General features: G+C 42.3%; 1 protein-coding gene across 1 annotated transcript in view; it reads right to left on the bottom strand.

Moving 5' to 3' along the window:
• The window catches only part of ASCC3 (activating signal cointegrator 1 complex subunit 3), a 454,027-nt gene that overhangs the window by 4,074 nt on the left and 430,780 nt on the right, over window positions 1–19,173 (bottom strand). Inside the window, exons 38-39 of the mRNA XM_075268175.1 lie at window positions 8,889–9,040; window positions 2,471–2,615 (exon numbers count right to left, since the gene is read on the bottom strand). Of these exons, the coding sequence (XP_075124276.1) occupies window positions 2,471–2,615; window positions 8,889–9,040 (297 nt within the window). The remainder of the gene's footprint in view (window positions 1–2,470; window positions 2,616–8,888; window positions 9,041–19,173) is intronic.

The following is a 19,173-nucleotide window of genomic DNA, read 5'->3' as shown; positions in this document are numbered from 1 at the left end:
TCACAGTAGAGTCGGCACCAGATTGCTACGCAAATTGAAGTGCTTTTCAGCCAAATAACCATCATCGTATCAGACAGAGCCAATTTGCATTTGGTTTAAAAGATAACAGAATGACAATTTATGCAAATAAATTAGGTAAGTTTACTTCTGAGTTCTCCCCGAGCTAATTATAACAATGTCCTAATAATTTTTCATCACATTTGAAACTCGCTGTGTGCGCAACTTCCATTACGACAGAAATGCGGTAAGTGAAAGCTTGTTCCAATTTGTACAAATTACCATTAGTCTGATTCTTTTTGTTTTATAGTAATTGAGTTCCTGAAGTAGACGTTACATTTTTATTTGAAATGCTAGTCATTCCCACTCCTTACTTGTAGCAAATCGGAGAACAATGGGAAATGCGACGATCAATCACAGAATGTCAATATTAACGTTAAGACTAATCCTTAAAGGGGTCCTCCTAGTTTTATGTGTTTCAATTTGTATGTTTTCAGGAGTACTTACCTCTCCCAGTGCTTTTGTTTCCACACTGGCAGATCCATTTATTTAGATACAGGTCCCGTCCCCCTTGTGAGAGGGGACCACTGCAGCCAATCTCTGGTCTCAGTGGTCACCTCTTCACAAGCGGCAAGTGACTACCTGTTATGTAAATAAGCTCCTTCGATGGATGTTAGCTCCATGATAAACAGCACAGTTATGTGAATCTAGCCGAAATGTGTTGTCAAATCGAAGGCTATAATAAAGAAGTCTCTATGAGTGCTGCACAGAGCTCTTTCATAGAGCTCCTGTAAAGCTCAATAGTAACAGTGTAGTAACATTAAGAAACTGCAACAGGATCTGTTCTAGGTTCAATAGGGGACAATGCACATTTAAGACATCTATATTGATATCTGTAAGCTCTGATGGACAAAAATTTAGATTCTGCAATTATTGTATTGACTGTTTACATGGAAATATTTCATGCGCTAGAGCACCAAGGAGAAAATACCAAAGTGAGAATAGGTGGAAAGAGTCATTAACTAGTGATTGAAATCCTTCATCTGCATGAACATATACGAAAGGTGTACAATTCATCCTGACACTGAGCAATACACCATATATACTCCAGGGACAAACAGGGTCTGGATTAAAATGCTCGCTCCTAATGGAAAGCACATAATAGTCTGTGGAGAAAACATTGCCATGTGTAGGAACAACAGCTTAATGAGGAGAAGCAATATCATATTAAGCACCTAATGAAGTGGATAGCCATAAACCTGGATCGGGGTTGGTTAACAAGTCTAGTTAAGTATGAATGTCACATAAATACATCACATTTATTAGATTTCTATTCAGGACCATTTATTTAGCTCTATAAAATAGAAGGAAAACTGATGTTCTGTACTATAGATGTTCCAGTACTGGGAGTGTCTCTCAAATTACTTATTAAATATACACGTTACAGACCACAAGACGCATACAATCCAGCCTGGTTAGAGCACATTAGTTGGCGGTTTCTCCTGACATTCACACATACACTCAGGTCGTGACTACAATAGCTGTGTAGCCATAGTCTTACAGACAGGAATGGCAGCTATGAATGAAGTTGTAATGGTGAGTGGGCCTGTGAGCCTTTAGCAAAACCCCTGGTTTGAATATAACAACTTTGCTTCCAATTTCTCAGATTACATGTAGAAGAATATTTTTTTACCTTGTTAAAGGAACGGATATCTCCTTAAAGGGGTTATTTGAGCTTTTAAGTCTGATAACCAATCCACTGGATTGGTCATCAACTGAAGAACAGCGAGGCTACAACGCTGCCGCCAATCAGCTATCTGAAGAGACCGCAAGGCTCAGATTCTACTAAAAACATTGTACAGTAGCAGTGCGTGGTTTCGCAGCTCAGCCCCTTTAACTTGAATGTGACTGACCTGCAAACAGGCCATTTGACAGATGAAGGTGACCTCACATGGTCTGTGAAACTGAAGTGACCGCTCTGTGACACTTCAAACTTCCGATCTACAAGAGTCCCGGGTGTTGGACCCCAGAAATTGTATATTTCATCGGAGTCTGCAATAACTTTTTCAGAAATTGTGCTACAGGAGGACTTCTGTGAGATCGGATAAGATGGGACAGACCTGTGTACCCATGACACTACCATATCACTGTTAGTCCTTTTTTGAACCACTTTTAGTAGGTGCTAACCTCTACCCACAGCAAACACACCACAAATCCTGCTGTTTTAAAGATGCTCTGAGTCTAGCCATATCAGTTTGGCCCTTGTAAAAGTCCTACAGACCTGTACTCCTTACCTTTTTATCCACATCCAATATATTAGGCTGAAGAACTCAATGTTCATTTCCTCCTTAATATTTCCCAGCCATTGAAAAGTGGTAAAGTAATGAGATAACCAAATACATTTCCTTCATCCATCTGTGGTTATATTGGCTGATCGCAAAAGGGAAACTGTTACAAAAATATAATGGATTACCTGTGAAATCTGTGCAGATGAAAGCTCACTATCTACAAAAGAAAAGAAGATTTCTTCTTTGCCTCCACATGCCGCCACCAACTCTGGAAGACACTCAATAGGTCCGGTAACATCTTCTGAATTACTTTTTCTTGAACTCCATTTTCTTAAAGAGAAACATAAGAAACAAGTAAAAAGAATGCATAACATCTGTGTAGTGAAAGAGAACCGCTGTGAATACAAGAATTCTGCCCAAGAACCTACACTCGATTATTAAAGGAAATATAGAGATACTTTAATAAAAACCTTTTATAAACTATTTGTTAAACATGCTAGTTAAGTAGTTAAAGGGATTCTACCATTTAAACACTTTTTCTTCTCCCTAACACGTTGGAATAGCCTTAAGAAAGGCTATTTGTCTCCAGCCCACCATTCGGTGAAAAATCCGTTTTTTGTTGGTATGCAAGTGAGTTCTCTTGCAGCACTGGGGCCGGGCCCCAGTGCTCAAACAGCACTGGGGGCGGCCCCAATGCTGCCAGAGAACTTTCTGGCACCGCCTCCGTCTTCTTCTGGAACGAGGTCTTCACTGCGTTTTCTGGCGGTAGCTTCTAACTTCTAGGCCTTGGGCAAGCTGACTGCGCATGCCCGCAACGAGAAAATGGCCACTTCCAGTACTGTGTAAGCTGCCATTTCTCTTGTGGCTGCAAGCATGCGCAGTCGGCTTGCCCTAGGTCCAAGGCCTAGAAGTTAGAAGATACCGCCGGAAGAGGACACGATGAAGACCTAATTCCAGGAGAAGATGGAGGCTGTGCTGGAGAGTTCTCTGGCAGCATTAGGGCCGCCCCCAGTGCTGTTTGAGTGCTGGGGCCCGCCCTCAGTGCTGTGAGAGAACTCATTTGCATACCAACAAAAAACAGATTTTTCACCACACGGTGGACCAGAGACGACTTATAAAGGTAGGAGACTAATAGCCTTTCTTAAGGCTATTCTGACATGTTAGGGAGAAAAAAAAAGTGTTTAAATGGTAGAATCCCTTTAAGGCAAAAAAAAAAAGACCCCTTCAATAGCAATTAAATAGTTCTAACCTTTCAGACAAATTAGTCTTATTTAGTAGAGCAAATAATATTGGACCAAAAAGTAATGGAATTTATTTAAAGAGGACCTTTCACCATCTGGGGCACGTGCGGTTTTATATATCGCTAGAAAGCTGACAGTGCGCTGAATTCAGCGAACTATTGGCTTTCCCTTTCTGTGCGCCCGGTGAAGAGCTATTGGTGCTGGCACCGTAGCTCTTCACTGACAGTGAAAAGCTACGGTACTGGCACCAATAGCTTTTCACCGGGGCACAGTACGAGAAAGCCGATAATGTGCTGAATTCGGCTTTCTAGTGGTGTATAAAACCCCATGTGCCCCAGATGGTGAAAGGTCCTCTTTAAATTGTTGCTGTTTTCTGTCTGAAAAAGCTCTGCAAAGTTCCTGACACTAGGTGTCTCCCTTCTAGCTAATTCACCATTCACTCCGATACTAGGGAAGTTTCCTCTTTAGTTCCTTTCGAGATCAAGAGGGGTTCACAGACAGTGTAGGGGGGGAGGGGGCTGTTCTCTCCTCACGCACTGCACTTAGTTTTCACTGTAAACTGCACTAAGAGGATTCAGCCGCATCTCACGGCATAGAATGTAAGAAAAGCCTACTATGTACTTGTATTTACTTCTAACCGCTTGTGTTATTGCTGATGCCATATTATTTACAGACTCAGGGCTCGTTCACATCTGCACCCGGTCTCCGTTCATGCAGGTTTCCGTTTCCTGAACAAAACAGAGCAGGAGACGCGTTTTATGCTCTCCGCCGCGAAACCGTTTTTTTTTTTTTAATCGGACATAGAGTCGGACATGCAGTACTCTGTGTCCGGTTTAAAAAAAACGGTTTTGCGGCGGAGAGCATAAAACGCTCACCGGCGCACACGGCCGGACTCAGTCTGACAGCTTTCCGTCTTCTGTCTTCTATATGCAGAAGACGGAAAGCTCAGAACGGACTCCGGGCGCTAGTGTAAACCCAGCGTAAGCAGTTTTCTCTATTGCACTCAGATTTTATTTTCTGTGTCAGCTTTTCAGCTGCATTATGCTTTTTCAGATATTTGTTCACTATTACAGTTACTTCTGGCAGAATTACATGTAAGGCTGGGTTCACATCTCCGTCCCGACTTCCGTTTTGCAGGTTTCTGTCTCCTGCCCGAAACAGGGCAGGAGACGAAAACCTGCAGTCATTTTTCAAGCCCATTCCTTTGAATTGGTTTGAAAAGTGTACGGCCGTGAGCGTTTTATGCTCTCCGCGGCGAAACCATTTTTTTTTAACCGGACACAAAGTTGGACATGCAGGACTTTGTGTCTGGTTTAAAAAAAACTATTTCGCCGCGGAGAGTGTAAAACGCTCAAAGGCGTTCAGAGCCAGACACTGTCTGTCGGGTTTCCGTCTTCTATCTGCAGAACACGGGAACCCGACAGACGGAGACTGGGCACAGATGTGAAAGAGCTGTAAGGAAACCAGTACTAGTATTAGGAATGGATAGGGAAGGGGGGCGGCCTGCTCCCTTTTGTAGACTGCTGCAGGAATAATAATAATAACAGATTTATTAATATAGCGCCAACATAATCCGCAGCACTTAACAAACCAGAGGACACATGAACAGACAATATGAAACATTAAAGGGGCTCTATCAGTAAAATTTTGCTGTATGAGCCCCACATATGCGTGAATAACCTTTAAAAAGCTATTCACTGTTAATGTTATTTTAAAATCCCGTCCTGTTTTAAAATAAATCTATAAAAACTAGAGATGAGCGAACACTAAAATGTTCGAGGTTCGAAATTCGATTCGAACAGCCGCTCAATGTTCGAGTGTTCGAATGGGTTTCGAACCCCATTATAGTCTATGGGGAACATAAACTCGTTAAGGGGGAAACCCAAATTCGTGTCTGGAGGGTCACCAAGTCCACTATGACACCCCAGGAAATGATACCAACACCCTGGAATGACACTGGGACAGCAGGGGAAGCATGTCTGGGGGCATAAAAGTAACTTTATTTCATGGAAATCCCTGTCAGTTTGCGATTTTCGCAAGCTAACTTTTCCCCATAGAAATGCATTGGCCAGTGCTGATTGGCCAGAGTACGGAACTCGACCAATCAGCGCTGGCTCTGCTGGAGGAGGCGGAGTCTAAGATCGCTCCACACCAGTCTCCATTCAGGTCCGACCTTAGACTCCGCCTCCTCCGGCAGAGCCAGCGCTGATTGGCCGAAGGCTGGCCAATGCATTCCTATGCGAATGCAGAGACTTAGCAGTGCTGAGTCAGTTTTGCTCAACTACACATCTGATGCACACTCGGCACTGCTACATCAGATGTAGCAATCTGATGTAGCAGAGCCGAGGGTGCACTAGAACCCCTGTGCAAACTCAGTTCACGCTAATAGAATGCATTGGCCAGCGCTGATTGGCCAATGCATTCTATTAGCCCGATGAAGTAGAGCTGAATGTGTGTGCTAAGCATACACATTCAGCACTGCTTCATCACACCAATACAATGCATTAGCCAGTGCTGATTGGCCAGAGTACGGAATTCGGCCAATCAGCGCTGGCTCTGCTGGAGGAGGCGGAGTCTAAGGTCGGACCTGAATGGAGACTGGTGTGGAGCGATCTTAGACTCCGCCTCCTCCAGCAGAGCCAGCGCTGATTGGCCGAATTCCGTACTCTGGCCAATCAGCGCTGGCCAATGCATTCTATTAGCCCGATGAAGTAGAGCTGAATGTGTATGCTAAGCATACACATTCAGCACTGCTTCATCACACCAATACAATGCATTAGCCAGTGCTGATTGGCCAGAGTACGGAATTCGGCCAATCAGCGCTGGCTCTGCTGGAGGAGGCGGAGTCTAAGGTCGGACCTGAATGGAGACTGGTGTGGAGCGATCTTAGACTCCGCCTCCTCCAGCAGAGCCAGCGCTGATTGGCCGAATTCCGTAATCTGGCCAATCAGCGCTGGCCAATGCATTCTATTAGCCCGATGAAGTAGAGCTGAATGTGTGTGCTAAGCACACACATTCAGCTCTACTTCATCGGGCTAATAGAATGCATTGGCCAATCAGCGCTGGCCAATGCATTCTATTAGCTTGATGAAGCAGAGTGTGCACAAGGGTTCAAGCGCACCCTCGGCTCTGATGTAGCAGAGCTGAGGGTGCACAAGGGTTCAAGTGCACCCTCGGCTCTCCTACATCAGAGCCGAGGGTGCGCTTGAACCCTTGTGCAGCCTCGGCTCTGCTACATCAGAGCCGAGGGTGCGCTTGAACCCTTGTGCACACTCTGCTTCATCAAGCTAATAGAATGCATTGGCCAGCACTGATTGGCCAGAGTACGGAATTCGGCCAATCAGCGCTGGCCAATGCATCCCTATGGGAAAAAGTTTATCTCACAAAAATCACAATTACACACCTGAGCCCCAAAAAGTTATTTTTAATAACATTCCCCCCTAAATAAAGGTTATCCCTAGCTATCCCTGCCTGTACAGCTATCCCTGTCTCATAGTCACAAAGTTCACATTCTCATATGACCCGGATTTGAAATCCACTATTCGTCTAAAATGGAGGTCACCTGATTTCGGCAGCCAATGACTTTTTCCAATTTTTTTCAATGCCCCCGGTGTCGTAGTTCCTGTCCCACCTCCCCTGCGCTGTTATTGGTGCAAAAAAGGCGCCAGGGAAGGTGGGAGGGGAATCGAATTTTGGCGCACTTTACCACGCGGTGTTCGATTCGATTCGAACATGGCGAACACCCTGATATCCGATCGAACATGTGTTCGATAGAACACTGTTCGCTCATCTCTAATAAAAACATATAGGTAAATCATACCTGAACGTGCACGGTGGGCGGTGATTCACGATCCAACGTCATCCCCTGGCACGCCTACCTCTTCTTTCTTCTTGCAGCGATACCCTCTGGTCCTGGCTCTTCCACGCCTTCAGCGTCCTCCTCTTCCGGCGTGATGGCTTCAAATCCCGCGCCTGCGTAGTAGTGCTTCCCTCCGGAGCGCTACTGCACAGGCTTCGGCGCTCAGGATGCTTAGTTCCCTTTACACATGTGCAGTACGCTCGTAAACTGCCATTGCTAAAAATGGCGCTGTAGCCTGCGCAGTAGTGCTCCGGAGGGAAGCACTACTACACAGGTGTGGGATTTGAAGCCATCACGCCAGAAGAAGAGGACGCTGAAGCCGGGAAAGAGCCAGGACCAGAGGGCGTTGCTGCAAGAAGAAAAAAGAGGTAGGTGTGCCCGAAGATGATGTCGGATCGTGAATCACCGCCCACCGTGCACAATAGGTATGATTTACATATATGTTTTTATAGTTTTATTTTAAAATGGGACGGGGGTTTAAAATAAGATTAGCGGTGCCTGAATAGTCTTTTTAAAGGCTATTCACGCATTTGTGGGGCTCATACGGCATAATTTTGCTGATAGAGCCCCTTTAAAATGTGACAATGAAATGAACATATCAAACAATAGGACTGTAACATGTAGGCAAATACATGTTATATGTGGGAAAATCTAGCAGGAATTATTTCAAATCACCACAGGAGAAATTAAATGGGGTGTCCAGGCAAAAAAGGACAACCCTTTCAAAGTTTAAAGAACCTTGAGGCAGTGAAAAAAAAATGCATACACACCTGTCCCCATTGCGCTGGTGCCTCCCGCACCTCGCAGTTCATCTGCTCAGTGGCGTCTTCTGGCATTGTGCTGAAGCCGCTGATAGGCCTCAGCAGTCACGTGAGCACTGAGGGCACTCAGGGAAGGGCCTAAATGCCACAACTTGTAACATCACGGGACCTCTTCCTGAGGCCTGCTCAGCCTGCCTTGCAGTACTTTTCTCTCCACATGATTCATGCGGACACCGTGCGGAAAACACACGGACTCCATTATAGTCTATGGCAGGAGTCAGCAACCTTCGGCACTCCAGCTGCAGTGAAACTACAGCTCCCAACAAGCTCCACTCACGTCCATGGGAGTTCTAAGATCAGTATAGCAAGTATGCATGCTGGGACTTATAGTTTTACAACAGCTGGAGTGATGAAGGTTGCCTAATCCTGGTCTATGTGGTCCGTGTGGTTTATTTGCTAACTGCTTTTTAATGCGTTCGACATTCTGTTTGGGGGGTTCCCAAGCGGACTCAGCCAAACAGAATACCGAACGCAGATGTAAACCGGGCCTCACATGGAGTGAACGTCAAATTAGCTACAAGGGAGACACCTAAAGGCAGGAACTTCAGAGAGGTTAAATGAAATAAATACATTTGGTCCAAATTCACATGCTATATGAAATGAGACTAATTTGTCAGAAGAATTAGTGACTAAGCGCAACAGCTTAAACAACAGCTTAAATTGCTATGTTAGTAGCACGCACCTGAAGAGATAAAGATGCTGCTTCTCAATATTAGGCACTGTAAGTAAAGAGGATTCATGTATCCATCGGGCTTGGACTACCATTTGCACTAGATTTGTGATGTTTAGGACTGTGACAAGCCAACCATGATGAGCTGCAACATCCAACATCGCCTAAGGAAAAAAAAAAAGTTAGCTTACAATGTTTCATATTAATATAGAATAAAAACTGCTTATTTGTACTGTATAATGGTTAGATTGTAATTAAGTAGTATCATTTAATTGGTTAATAAGATCAATTGGCGCTCACTCTTAAACAGAGTCTTTCCCAGTATGAGCATATTAAACCAGAAAAATATTTATGTATTTCTAATGTATAGCCTTTTTCGCCATGAAATTTCTCATGCTGTTTCATCAGATTAATTTATTTCACCATATGCAGATAAGCAGTTTAGAGCACTGAGGGCAGTTTTCTTGCTCCAAACTGCCTTTACCGCTTTTCCCCACACTGCTCTAATGTGCCAGTGCACACACAAGAACACAGGGACAAGTGAGATATCAACATAGTTCCTTGGACCTGTCATTTAAACACAACCTTTTACCACCTCCAGCAATTCAAGTTCTTAGCATCAGTTTTTTCTCTACCCCCCACCATTCCTATGCAACATGTGCAGTTAGTTTTGGTGCCTGATGTGTTATTTAAGCTCTGTAATGTCAGTATTGCGGGGGTCAGGCAGGGGTTGTGATTCAAAGCTCCAATCTGAGGCAGTCAGTGTCAGACTTCAGAATCACACCCTTATCTGCTCCTGTCTGACCCCGCCCTCCAGACAGTACAGAGAATAAATAGCATATCAGGCACCAAAACTAACAGCAATGGAATGGTGGGGGCTAGAGAAAAAAATTCCAATTGTCCTAGAATCAGTAGAGCCACACCTACTAATTGATGTTAAGAGCTGGACTAATTGAGATGGTGAGAGGTCCTCTTTAAAGGAGGGGAAAAGAAGGGCATATTATAGCATAGTGAAACGTAACAGTTTGGAGCAACAGAGTTGCCCTTTGTGTTCCTGTCTTTCATATTGTGGAATAAATTACTATCTCAACAACATAAACTTAAATTAGTATGGAAACAAAAGGATACATTCAGATGGCCAGCGAGAGAGAAGATTCGCATCACTTGACTTGCTTAAAATGTAACTTTTAATTCATTGTATTAAAAATAGTACAAAAACATAACATGTGGAAAGTCGGAAAATACAAAGAGAAAAATATGTAATAAAAACTGCTGTCACTACATCTATAGCTGACACGTTTCAGGACTAAAATATCCCTTATTCATAGCTCTTTCGGTATGCTACAAATAAGGGACATTTTAGTCCTGAAACGCGCCAGCTATAGATGTAGTGACAGAATTATAAACAGGATTGTGTCCAGCAGAGACATAATAACTATAACCTAACATGAACACTATCTGCAACAAATGACCAAGCTTGATATAGCAGCCAGCAGACAGATAGGGCTGTTTTACTACCCACTGCCTGAGCCTTGTATTTTACACAAAAACAGAAGGCTGCGTCTTAAGACCAACTAAACACTGAAAGCTTCTTTCAACAAAGGACTTCTTTACATACAGTTTCAATTAAATTATAGTCTCAAGGAGTGGAGAATTGGTTCAGAGATGTAAAGGATGTACTTAGGTACCCTACACAGCAGATCAGTATTTCCAGGTCTATTACTACTGAAGCTTTCCAAGCAGTACATACCTATCATTAATATTAATAACTTACATCATTAATGACTGGAAGCCACTCTGGGGGGTCAATCTATTGTAAGGAATAACCAACCTTATTACTTGGGATCTAATAAGAATGAGTGTTTAATAGAGAGATTAGGGCTACAGACTCCACCATCACCTTCTTTGAAGGATCTCACTCTCCGAACGGGATGCGAATGGGAGATGTTGGAAGACATTGGTGTTTATGATATGGGAGTTTAAGTTTTTTCATGATTTTCATTGTTCTGATTCTTTAATGCATTCTTTAACATTGGAAAACACTATCGCAGATGTAAACAGAGATGGTAAAAGGGTTAAGACGTAGAAAGAAATGCTTAGCACAGCAATCCAAACATACACATGCCTCTTATTCATAGACCAGTGGTGCTCATAGAGTTCAGAGTCCTGAAGCAGCAATAGTACAGAAGTATCTGTAGCACTCCTTTCATAAGCAATATATTTAATATTAGAAATTTATTATAGATTAGCTGCTTAAGCAACTCTCATATAAGTGCAGGTTCACAAAAAGTAAGCACGTTTAAAAATAAATAAATAAATAAATAAATAAAATAAAATAAAATAAAAATTGCAGTACAGACATACAAGGGTAGATTTGCTACTGAAAATGCACCAGAATTCCTGAGTAACAAGTGCCAAAAATGGTGTACGTGCTATACACCACATTTACTAAGTGATTTAAAGATTTTTCCGACATCTTTAACAAGGGGGCATGGCTTAAAATGTGACGCCACACACAAGAACTTTTTTTTTTTTTTAATGTAGGCTGTGAGCCCCATATAGGGATCACAATGTACATTTTTTTTTCTCCTATCAGTATGTCTTTGTAGAATGGGAGGAAATCCACGCAAACACGGGGAGAACATACAAACTCTTTGCAGATGTTGTTTCTAGCGGGGTTCAAGCCCAGGACTTCAGCGCTGCAAGGCTGCACAGCTAACCACTGAGCCACCATGTTGCTCCACACACAAAAAGTTTTGTTGGAAATTAGCCTAGCTAAAAGGTGGTGTAAAGTGAGAGCAGACAACATAAAAATGGGTCAGATTTATCATTCAACATGAGACACTTTTAAATCTGGTGCAGTTTAAGATAGTATAGCCTAAGCCCTGGTTCACATCTATGCATGGGTTTCCGTTCGGGGAGTCCGCTTGGGCACCCCTCCAAACAGAAACCTAATTCACATAAAAAAGTGGTTACCTAAGGAAAATCGCGGACCCCATAGACTAAAATGGAGACCGTGTGGTTTCTGCACAAAAAATGCAGAGAAAAGTGCTGCTTGCAGGACTTTTCTCTCCGCATTTCACATGAAACAGAATGGCCCGAACACAGATGTGAACCAGGCCTTAGTCTGTCTTACTTTTAGACTGTATTAGTAAATCTGCTCCACTAACTCCACTCCATTTTGTGGGGGGTCTGTGTAAAAAAAACACACGGCTATGTCATTTTTGGTGTTTTTTGTTTTGTTTTTCAATCCACATTAAAATTACATGGTAATTTTGTCCAGAGCTTATATAATGTTATTATGTATTAACACTGAATAAAGCGCCATTTTGCATAAATAACGCTAAGGTTAGCCGTATTTTGATGTCCATTAATTTTTTTATTTCTTTTATGTAGCTTTATGGGGCTATTTTTTTTTTTTGCAAGATATTGTTTTTATTCGTACCATTTTCTGGTATGCACAACTTTTGATCAGTTTTTCTTTGCTTTTTGGGGGTAAGGGAAAGTGATTAAAGCACACTAAATGGCTGGGTTGCTATGGAAACCTGGAATAAAGCTCTGATGTGTGGTACTGTGTGGTGAGGCATGTATCTAATCCTTTGGCGTGTGGTACTGTGTGCTCAGCTGGGTATCTAATCCTCTGGCATGTGGTAGTGTGTACTGAGGTGCGTATCTAATCCTTCAGCATGTAGAACTGTGTGGTGAGGATAGTATCTAATCCTCCGGAATGTAGTACTGTCTGCTGAGAAGTGTATCTAATTCTCTGGCATGTGGTTCTGTGTGAGGAGGCACATATTTAATCCTCCAGCGTGTGGTACTGTGTGCGTATCTAATCCTCCGGCGCGTGGTACCGTATTCTGAGCCGGGTATCTAATCCTCTGGGGTTTTGTACTGTGTGGTGAGGTGCGTATCTGATCCTCCGGCGTGTGGTACTGTGTGGTGAAGCTCGTATCTAAGCCTCCGGTGTGTGGCAATTTGTGCTGAACTGCGTATCTAACACTCTGATGAATGTATCTCAGTTTGGATATCAGTGTTGTATTGTGCATGTGGAGTGACCGTGTGTATGGCAGTTGGAGTATGAGTGAAAGACTTGCAGGTTTGTATTGGCTTATGGGGGCATTGTTTTTGGAATACTATATCCCAGGAACCGTACGTCCGAGACAGTTGAGGCCCGGTCTTAAAGTTTCCCGGACACCTGAAGTATCTGTGTGCCAAATTTAGTGAAGATCGGTCCAGTTGTTAGGTTGCGAATAAAGAACAGACAGAAACTCATTTTTATAATATAGAGAGATAAAGTAACCATCATCTATACTAGGTATCTTTCTTTTTTAACTTTTGTTCTGTACACCACTATTAATAAGGTCTTCAGTTGGAATAAGATGTGCCTGAAGAGACTCCATGTACCAGAATTGTGATCTACCCCAGACAAGATCTCTCACAGATTCTGGCATGGGTTCTAGTAAATTTCTCAAGCAAAGACATCCTCACCCTGGTCTCTGGTCTGCCTACTTTTGTAAACAGTGGTCAGCAGGGCGCAGAACGAACAATGTGATGCAACTTTGATGTAAGAGGGAGCCGAGAGACAAAGATGTACAGAAAACTGGCCTATATGGGTAAGTAAATTCCCCCACCTTTGTATATAACAATAAATTGATTATTTCTGTATTTTTGGCCCCCAAGTTAGCTTGTAAATTGTAAAAGCAGCACTTATTTCCTCCTCTGCCATGTGATGTTCCACTCATTTTGACCTGTGGCAATTATTTTTCCCACTTTGGAAAAAAAAAAAAATCCACTAATTTCCAAACAGGGGGAAATGAAGTCTCTTGTATGCATTCTGTTGTCTATTAGAGTAAGGCAGAGCACAGCTGAGGCTTTCTCTCTATGCCGCTTTAAGTTAGCTGGACAGTAGCAGGGAAGCTAATTGTAAATCATCCAGAAGTTCACGACACTCCCTGCTATTCATTAGGACACCGGCTGATACCAGAATTGATCAAGCCTGGCTGTAGTAAATCAGCAGGTCTCCCTTGACAACTCAAAGCAACAGTCTTTCTTAGGAATGAGGATAATAACATACAAGGCATCAATGAATGTGCTGTTGATTGTTTTCCTGCACTTTTATTTACCATGTATTTTCTCCATATAGAAACATAGATTTTTAGCCAAATCAAGCAAATTCTATTTGAGCATCCTATTGTAATGTACAATTTCAGTCTGTCTCAATTTTCAATATGATAAAGGTTACTTTTTCCATATTTCATCCCGGCAGTAAATCCCTTATGTAATAGGTAATTCTCTCGCAGTGTCGGCTTTTGTTCTTAATTAACGCCGGTGGTAACAGAATCATTGGCGAGTAAGTCTCTTATAAAGCCATAGGGCTAAGATTATTAACCTGGGATTTCAGGCAAGATTTTAGAGTGCTTTTAACCCTTCATCCAAATCTACCAGTTGATACAAATTTACAAGTCTATTTTGACACTTTCAAAAACACGATTTCTAGACGCAATCTATAGAAAATAAATACTACATAACGTGGAAATAAAATGAATAATACATGCAATTAACTGTAAGCTCATTCTACATAGACGTGCAAATAAAATGATATAATATAATACAATCAGACTAATGTAAGCTTTCTGAAATCAATTGGCAGCAACTCATCCAAATACCCGAGCTCTTCCAACATTTCCATATAAATGCAAGAAGGTGCCAAATGTAAATGAATGGATGCCAGAGCCAAACAGTGAGGGTTTCCTGTCCTAAGTTCAATTTCATTTCAAATACTTGTCAAGAGCTCATGAATGCACGTGTGTACGCTGCTTTACATAAAATTTTTTGGTGAGGTTTTTTTAAAATTCATCATGCTATTGTCTATTGTTTTTTTTATCCTAAAAAAAATGTACAGTTTTGATTCTGGCAACTAATCCAAATAATATGCCGAGACTTCTTATTTTCTGTTGGAGAATTCTTTGCAGCAGCCACCTCACTTATCAGCAAACTGAGGACCACAGCTATCACGTATGTGTAGATAAGATACATTATCCACCAGTAACAATAGGAAATGTCACAGCTTATCTACAGTCTTATCTGCACAGGTCACAGAACATGTCTAAAAAACTCTCCCATAGAAGTCAATAGGGTCTGATCCAGATCAGTAAAATCCCATCCACTATGCAGTGACTGTAAAATGACGTCTCCCCTCCCAGTACCCTCCCACACTCTCCTAAGCCAAAAGTCCCACCTTCTCCCAGCATCTCTAACACTAGTCTAGGGAGGCGAGGGCACACAGGGCGCTCTGAAGGCATGTCAATGAGAAAGAAGAGGAGTGAGAAGAATGGGGAGCGGCAGTGGATCTGTGCAGATAACTTGACCGAAGTTCGCGAGTAGATAGATACTATCTACTCTTCTGTTTCCTCCCTGCTGTGCCAAATACTGGACTCTGCTACATCTCCATAACTGTACATTGACTTGTCTATCTACTCTTCTGCTTTGTCCCTGCTTTACTGTATACTCAGCTCTACTACATCTCAGATGTAGATAGACAAGTCAATGTACAGTAGTATCTATCTACTTGCGAACTTCAGCCATGACTTATTATGTGGCGAGTGCCTAGTCTATCTCACAACAGCGCAGCACAGAGTGATTTACCGCAGCCTGCCACGCTTCTGCTTTGTCCCTGTTTTACCGTATACTCAGCTCTACTACATCTGAGATGTAGAAGAGCCGAGTATATGGCACAGCAGGGAGGAACTGTCAATTCCTCCCTGCTGTGCCATATACTCAGCTCTGCTACATCTCAGATGTAGCAGAGCTGAGTATACGGTAAAACAGGGATGAAGCAGAAGAGTGGCAGGCTACAGTAAATTCATAGGAATGAATGGACGCAACTGGCTGCTTCCACTCATTCCTATGGGTGTGTGCTATTCGAAACTCCTGTTTCAAATAGTACTCGCTCATCTGATACTATAGCTTTTCCCACAATGATTGGCCAGTAGCCAAGTATTGTGGGAAATAACCTCCGACCTCGATCCCGCCGGAAAAGATCGGGATCGGAATTCCGAGCACGATCGTGAAATTTACTTGATCGCTGATCGGAATCTGAACATTTCCAATCCCGATTGCTCAACCCTAGTTCTGACTAATTCCATCCACACATGGCGGGAAAAAAAAACCAATGCAGAGAAGCTGCACTTTCAAAAATAGATGCATTTTTGTAAAATGCAGCATGACAATTTTATCTGCGGAAATGCTTGTGTTTTCCCTACAGATTTAATAAGGGAAGACAAACTACAGAAAAAAAATGCAGCAAAAATGCAATGAAAAATGCTGTGGAATGCATGTAATGCATTTCTGTTGTGTTTTTTTTTTCCTGCAGTGTTTTTTAGCTGCGTTCAACAGCGTGGGACCTTAGCCCTAAGTGTAGAAAATTTCCGCAGAATGTGGACAGGAGTTGTAAAATCTATTTATCTATTTCAATGTCTGCTACTTGTATACCACTGTAGATTCTACCTGTCCAAATCCTCAAGTAAAATCTGTAGCAATTAAAGTACGTGTTATCCCAGCATAATATTGAACAGGCCATACGCTATCAAGCTGAAATTTGTGAACCAAACTGTTTTTATAAAGGGTATAGGCCAGTGATGGCGAACCTATGGCACGCAGAGCCCTCTATGATAGCACGTGTGCGGTTGCCCGGATCGCTCACTAACGGTTAATCCTGTACCGGATTCCCCATTGATGAGCGATCGCTGCCTTCAGTTGTATGTGCAAATGCACATACAGCTGAAAGCTGTCAGTGTAAGCCGTGGAACGCGCGACCATGGCCTACACTGACTGCAGAGTTTGACCTCTGCCCCGATGCATGAGCGATGATGTGAGTCATCAGTGCTCTCAGTCAAAAGGAGGTGGACACTGACAGCTCTTCATGGGCAAGTATAAGAGTGTGTGAATGTGTAATGAGCATATAAAACTGGGGGGGGGGGGCGTACTAAAGAGCATATACCTAAAGAGCATATAATACTGGGGGGGGGGCACAATAAAGAGCATATAATACTGGGGGGCGTACTAAAGAGCATATAATACCTAAAGAGCATATAATACTGGGGGGCGTACTAAAGAGCATATAATACCTAAAGAGCATATAATACTGGGGGGCGTACTAAAGAGCATATAATACCTAAAGAGCATATAATACTGGGGGGCATACTAAAGAGCATATAATACTGGGGGGCGTACTAAAGAGCATATAATACCTAAAGAGCATATAATACTGGGGGGCGTACTAAAGAGCATATAATACCTAAAGAGCATATAATACTGGGGGGCGTACTAAAGAGCATATAATACCTAAAGAGCATATAATACTGGGGGGCATACTAAAGAGCATATAATACTGGGGGGCGTACTAAAGAGCATATAATACCTAAAGAGCATATAATACTGGGGGGCGTACTAAAGAGCATATAATACCTAAAGAGCATATAATACTGGGGGGGACGCGTTCTGAAGAGCATATAATACTGGGGGGCGTACTAAAGAGCGTATGGAGCGTTCAATACTGTGTGGTGGGCCTACTGCGGAGCATATAATACTGTCTGGAGTCCCCTCACTATTTATATCACACAGTATCTGTTTTATAGCAGACGTGATATTAGTACAGGATGTAAGAACATTGTACGATCACTATAAAACAGATCCTGTGCGATGTAAATAGTGAACATTAATTGTTCAAAGTACTAAGTGCAGATAGCTTTACATTTCAGTACAAAGTTGTTTGTATTATTGAAAGCTCTGCAAATCCCCATTCATATGACTCTAATTTGTGGGTCCGTAACTGTCTGCAATTGTGGATCCGCACAGTATTAAGTTTAAACTGATGTGTTGGCACTTCACGATAATTTAGTGGGTTTTGGGTTGCAGTTTGGGCACTCGGTCTCTAAAAGGTTCCCCATCCCTGCTATAGGCACATTCTTATAATAAAATGTGTATGTGTTATGCCTCTGTGTACACACCACTTCATGCGTTCAGGGTTAATCTTTTTTTTTTTTTTTTTGTAGATTGTGAGCCCACATAGAGCTCACAATGTACATTTCTCCCTATCAGTATGTCTTTTTTTTGGGAATATGGGATGGAAATCCATGCAAACACGGGGAGAACATACAAACTCCTTGTAGATGGTTTTATGCCCTTGGCGGGATTTGAACACCAGGACTCCAGCGCTGCAAGGCTGCAGTGCTAACCACTGAGCCACCGTGTGGCCCCTGTTCAGGGTTAATCTGACAGCGTTTGTGGCATGTCATTTTACTACTCTAAAGTTGAGATAGGGAACAAAATGCGAGAAAGAAATTCAGTCCTAGACTTGCTAGAAGTCCTGGGTTTTCCATGGCACAGCTTTTTGTACTACTGCTTTGGGGGTCACTTGTTAACAATAATGTGAAGGCTGCAGAAGTTCTATTCATTGCTTGTGGACATGTTTGGCTCTACATTTATTACTCACACCTTCTCAGTCCAATGGTTTGTGTTGCATGTATGTGTTTATCTAACTTACAAGTAATATTCTGCCCTCCATTAATGAGGTTAATTATTAATGTGTCTGTGTGATAAATCTTCGGGTTATTTTATAACCCTGGAGTCAAGTGTTTAACATTACTCTGGCTTTCCATGAACCATTTGACAACATTTACTTTCTCTTGAAAATCTGGAAAGAAGAAAAGAAGTTGCTGGAGTCCATGACCAAGTAACCAAAGATGCCTGTAACAAAATGGGTGCTGTTTGTAAACTTATAAATGAAAGTATTTCCTAGATCTGGGATCCCTGGAAAACAGAAGATATTTCCAGCTAAGGCCAAAGGGCCAGCCCAGCCTTTCTTCAGTATCTACAATGTGTATATGCTCTATTAAGACAAGGACTGTCTTCATGATTTCTTATAAGATGGACTATTAGTCAAACTATCTATAGTTCTGTTCAATTTTGCATAGACTATTTGCAAGGTCTGAAAAGGGGAACTATCAGTAAATGAGCTATTCTATTTTCCCTCTTTATGGATTTCAGGGACATTCTTTGGGGGAAGAATAATGGAATTCAAATTAATATATACAGTTTATATGTTTGCACATCTACACTGTGTGATCAAAAGTATCCGGACACCTGGCTGAAAATAACTTACAAGTTTTTGGCTCCCTCCATCAGTAATGCTGGAATTCAATATGGTGTTGGCCCACCCTTAGCCTTGATGACAGCTTCCACTCTTGCAGGCATACATTCAATCAGGTGCTGGAAGGTTTCTTGGGGAATGGCAGCC

This window comes from Leptodactylus fuscus, chromosome 3, assembly GCF_031893055.1.
Source record: "Leptodactylus fuscus isolate aLepFus1 chromosome 3, aLepFus1.hap2, whole genome shotgun sequence".
Classification (NCBI taxonomy): domain Eukaryota; kingdom Metazoa; phylum Chordata; class Amphibia; order Anura; family Leptodactylidae; genus Leptodactylus; species Leptodactylus fuscus.
This window is presented reverse-complemented; position numbering and strand designations above follow the sequence as displayed.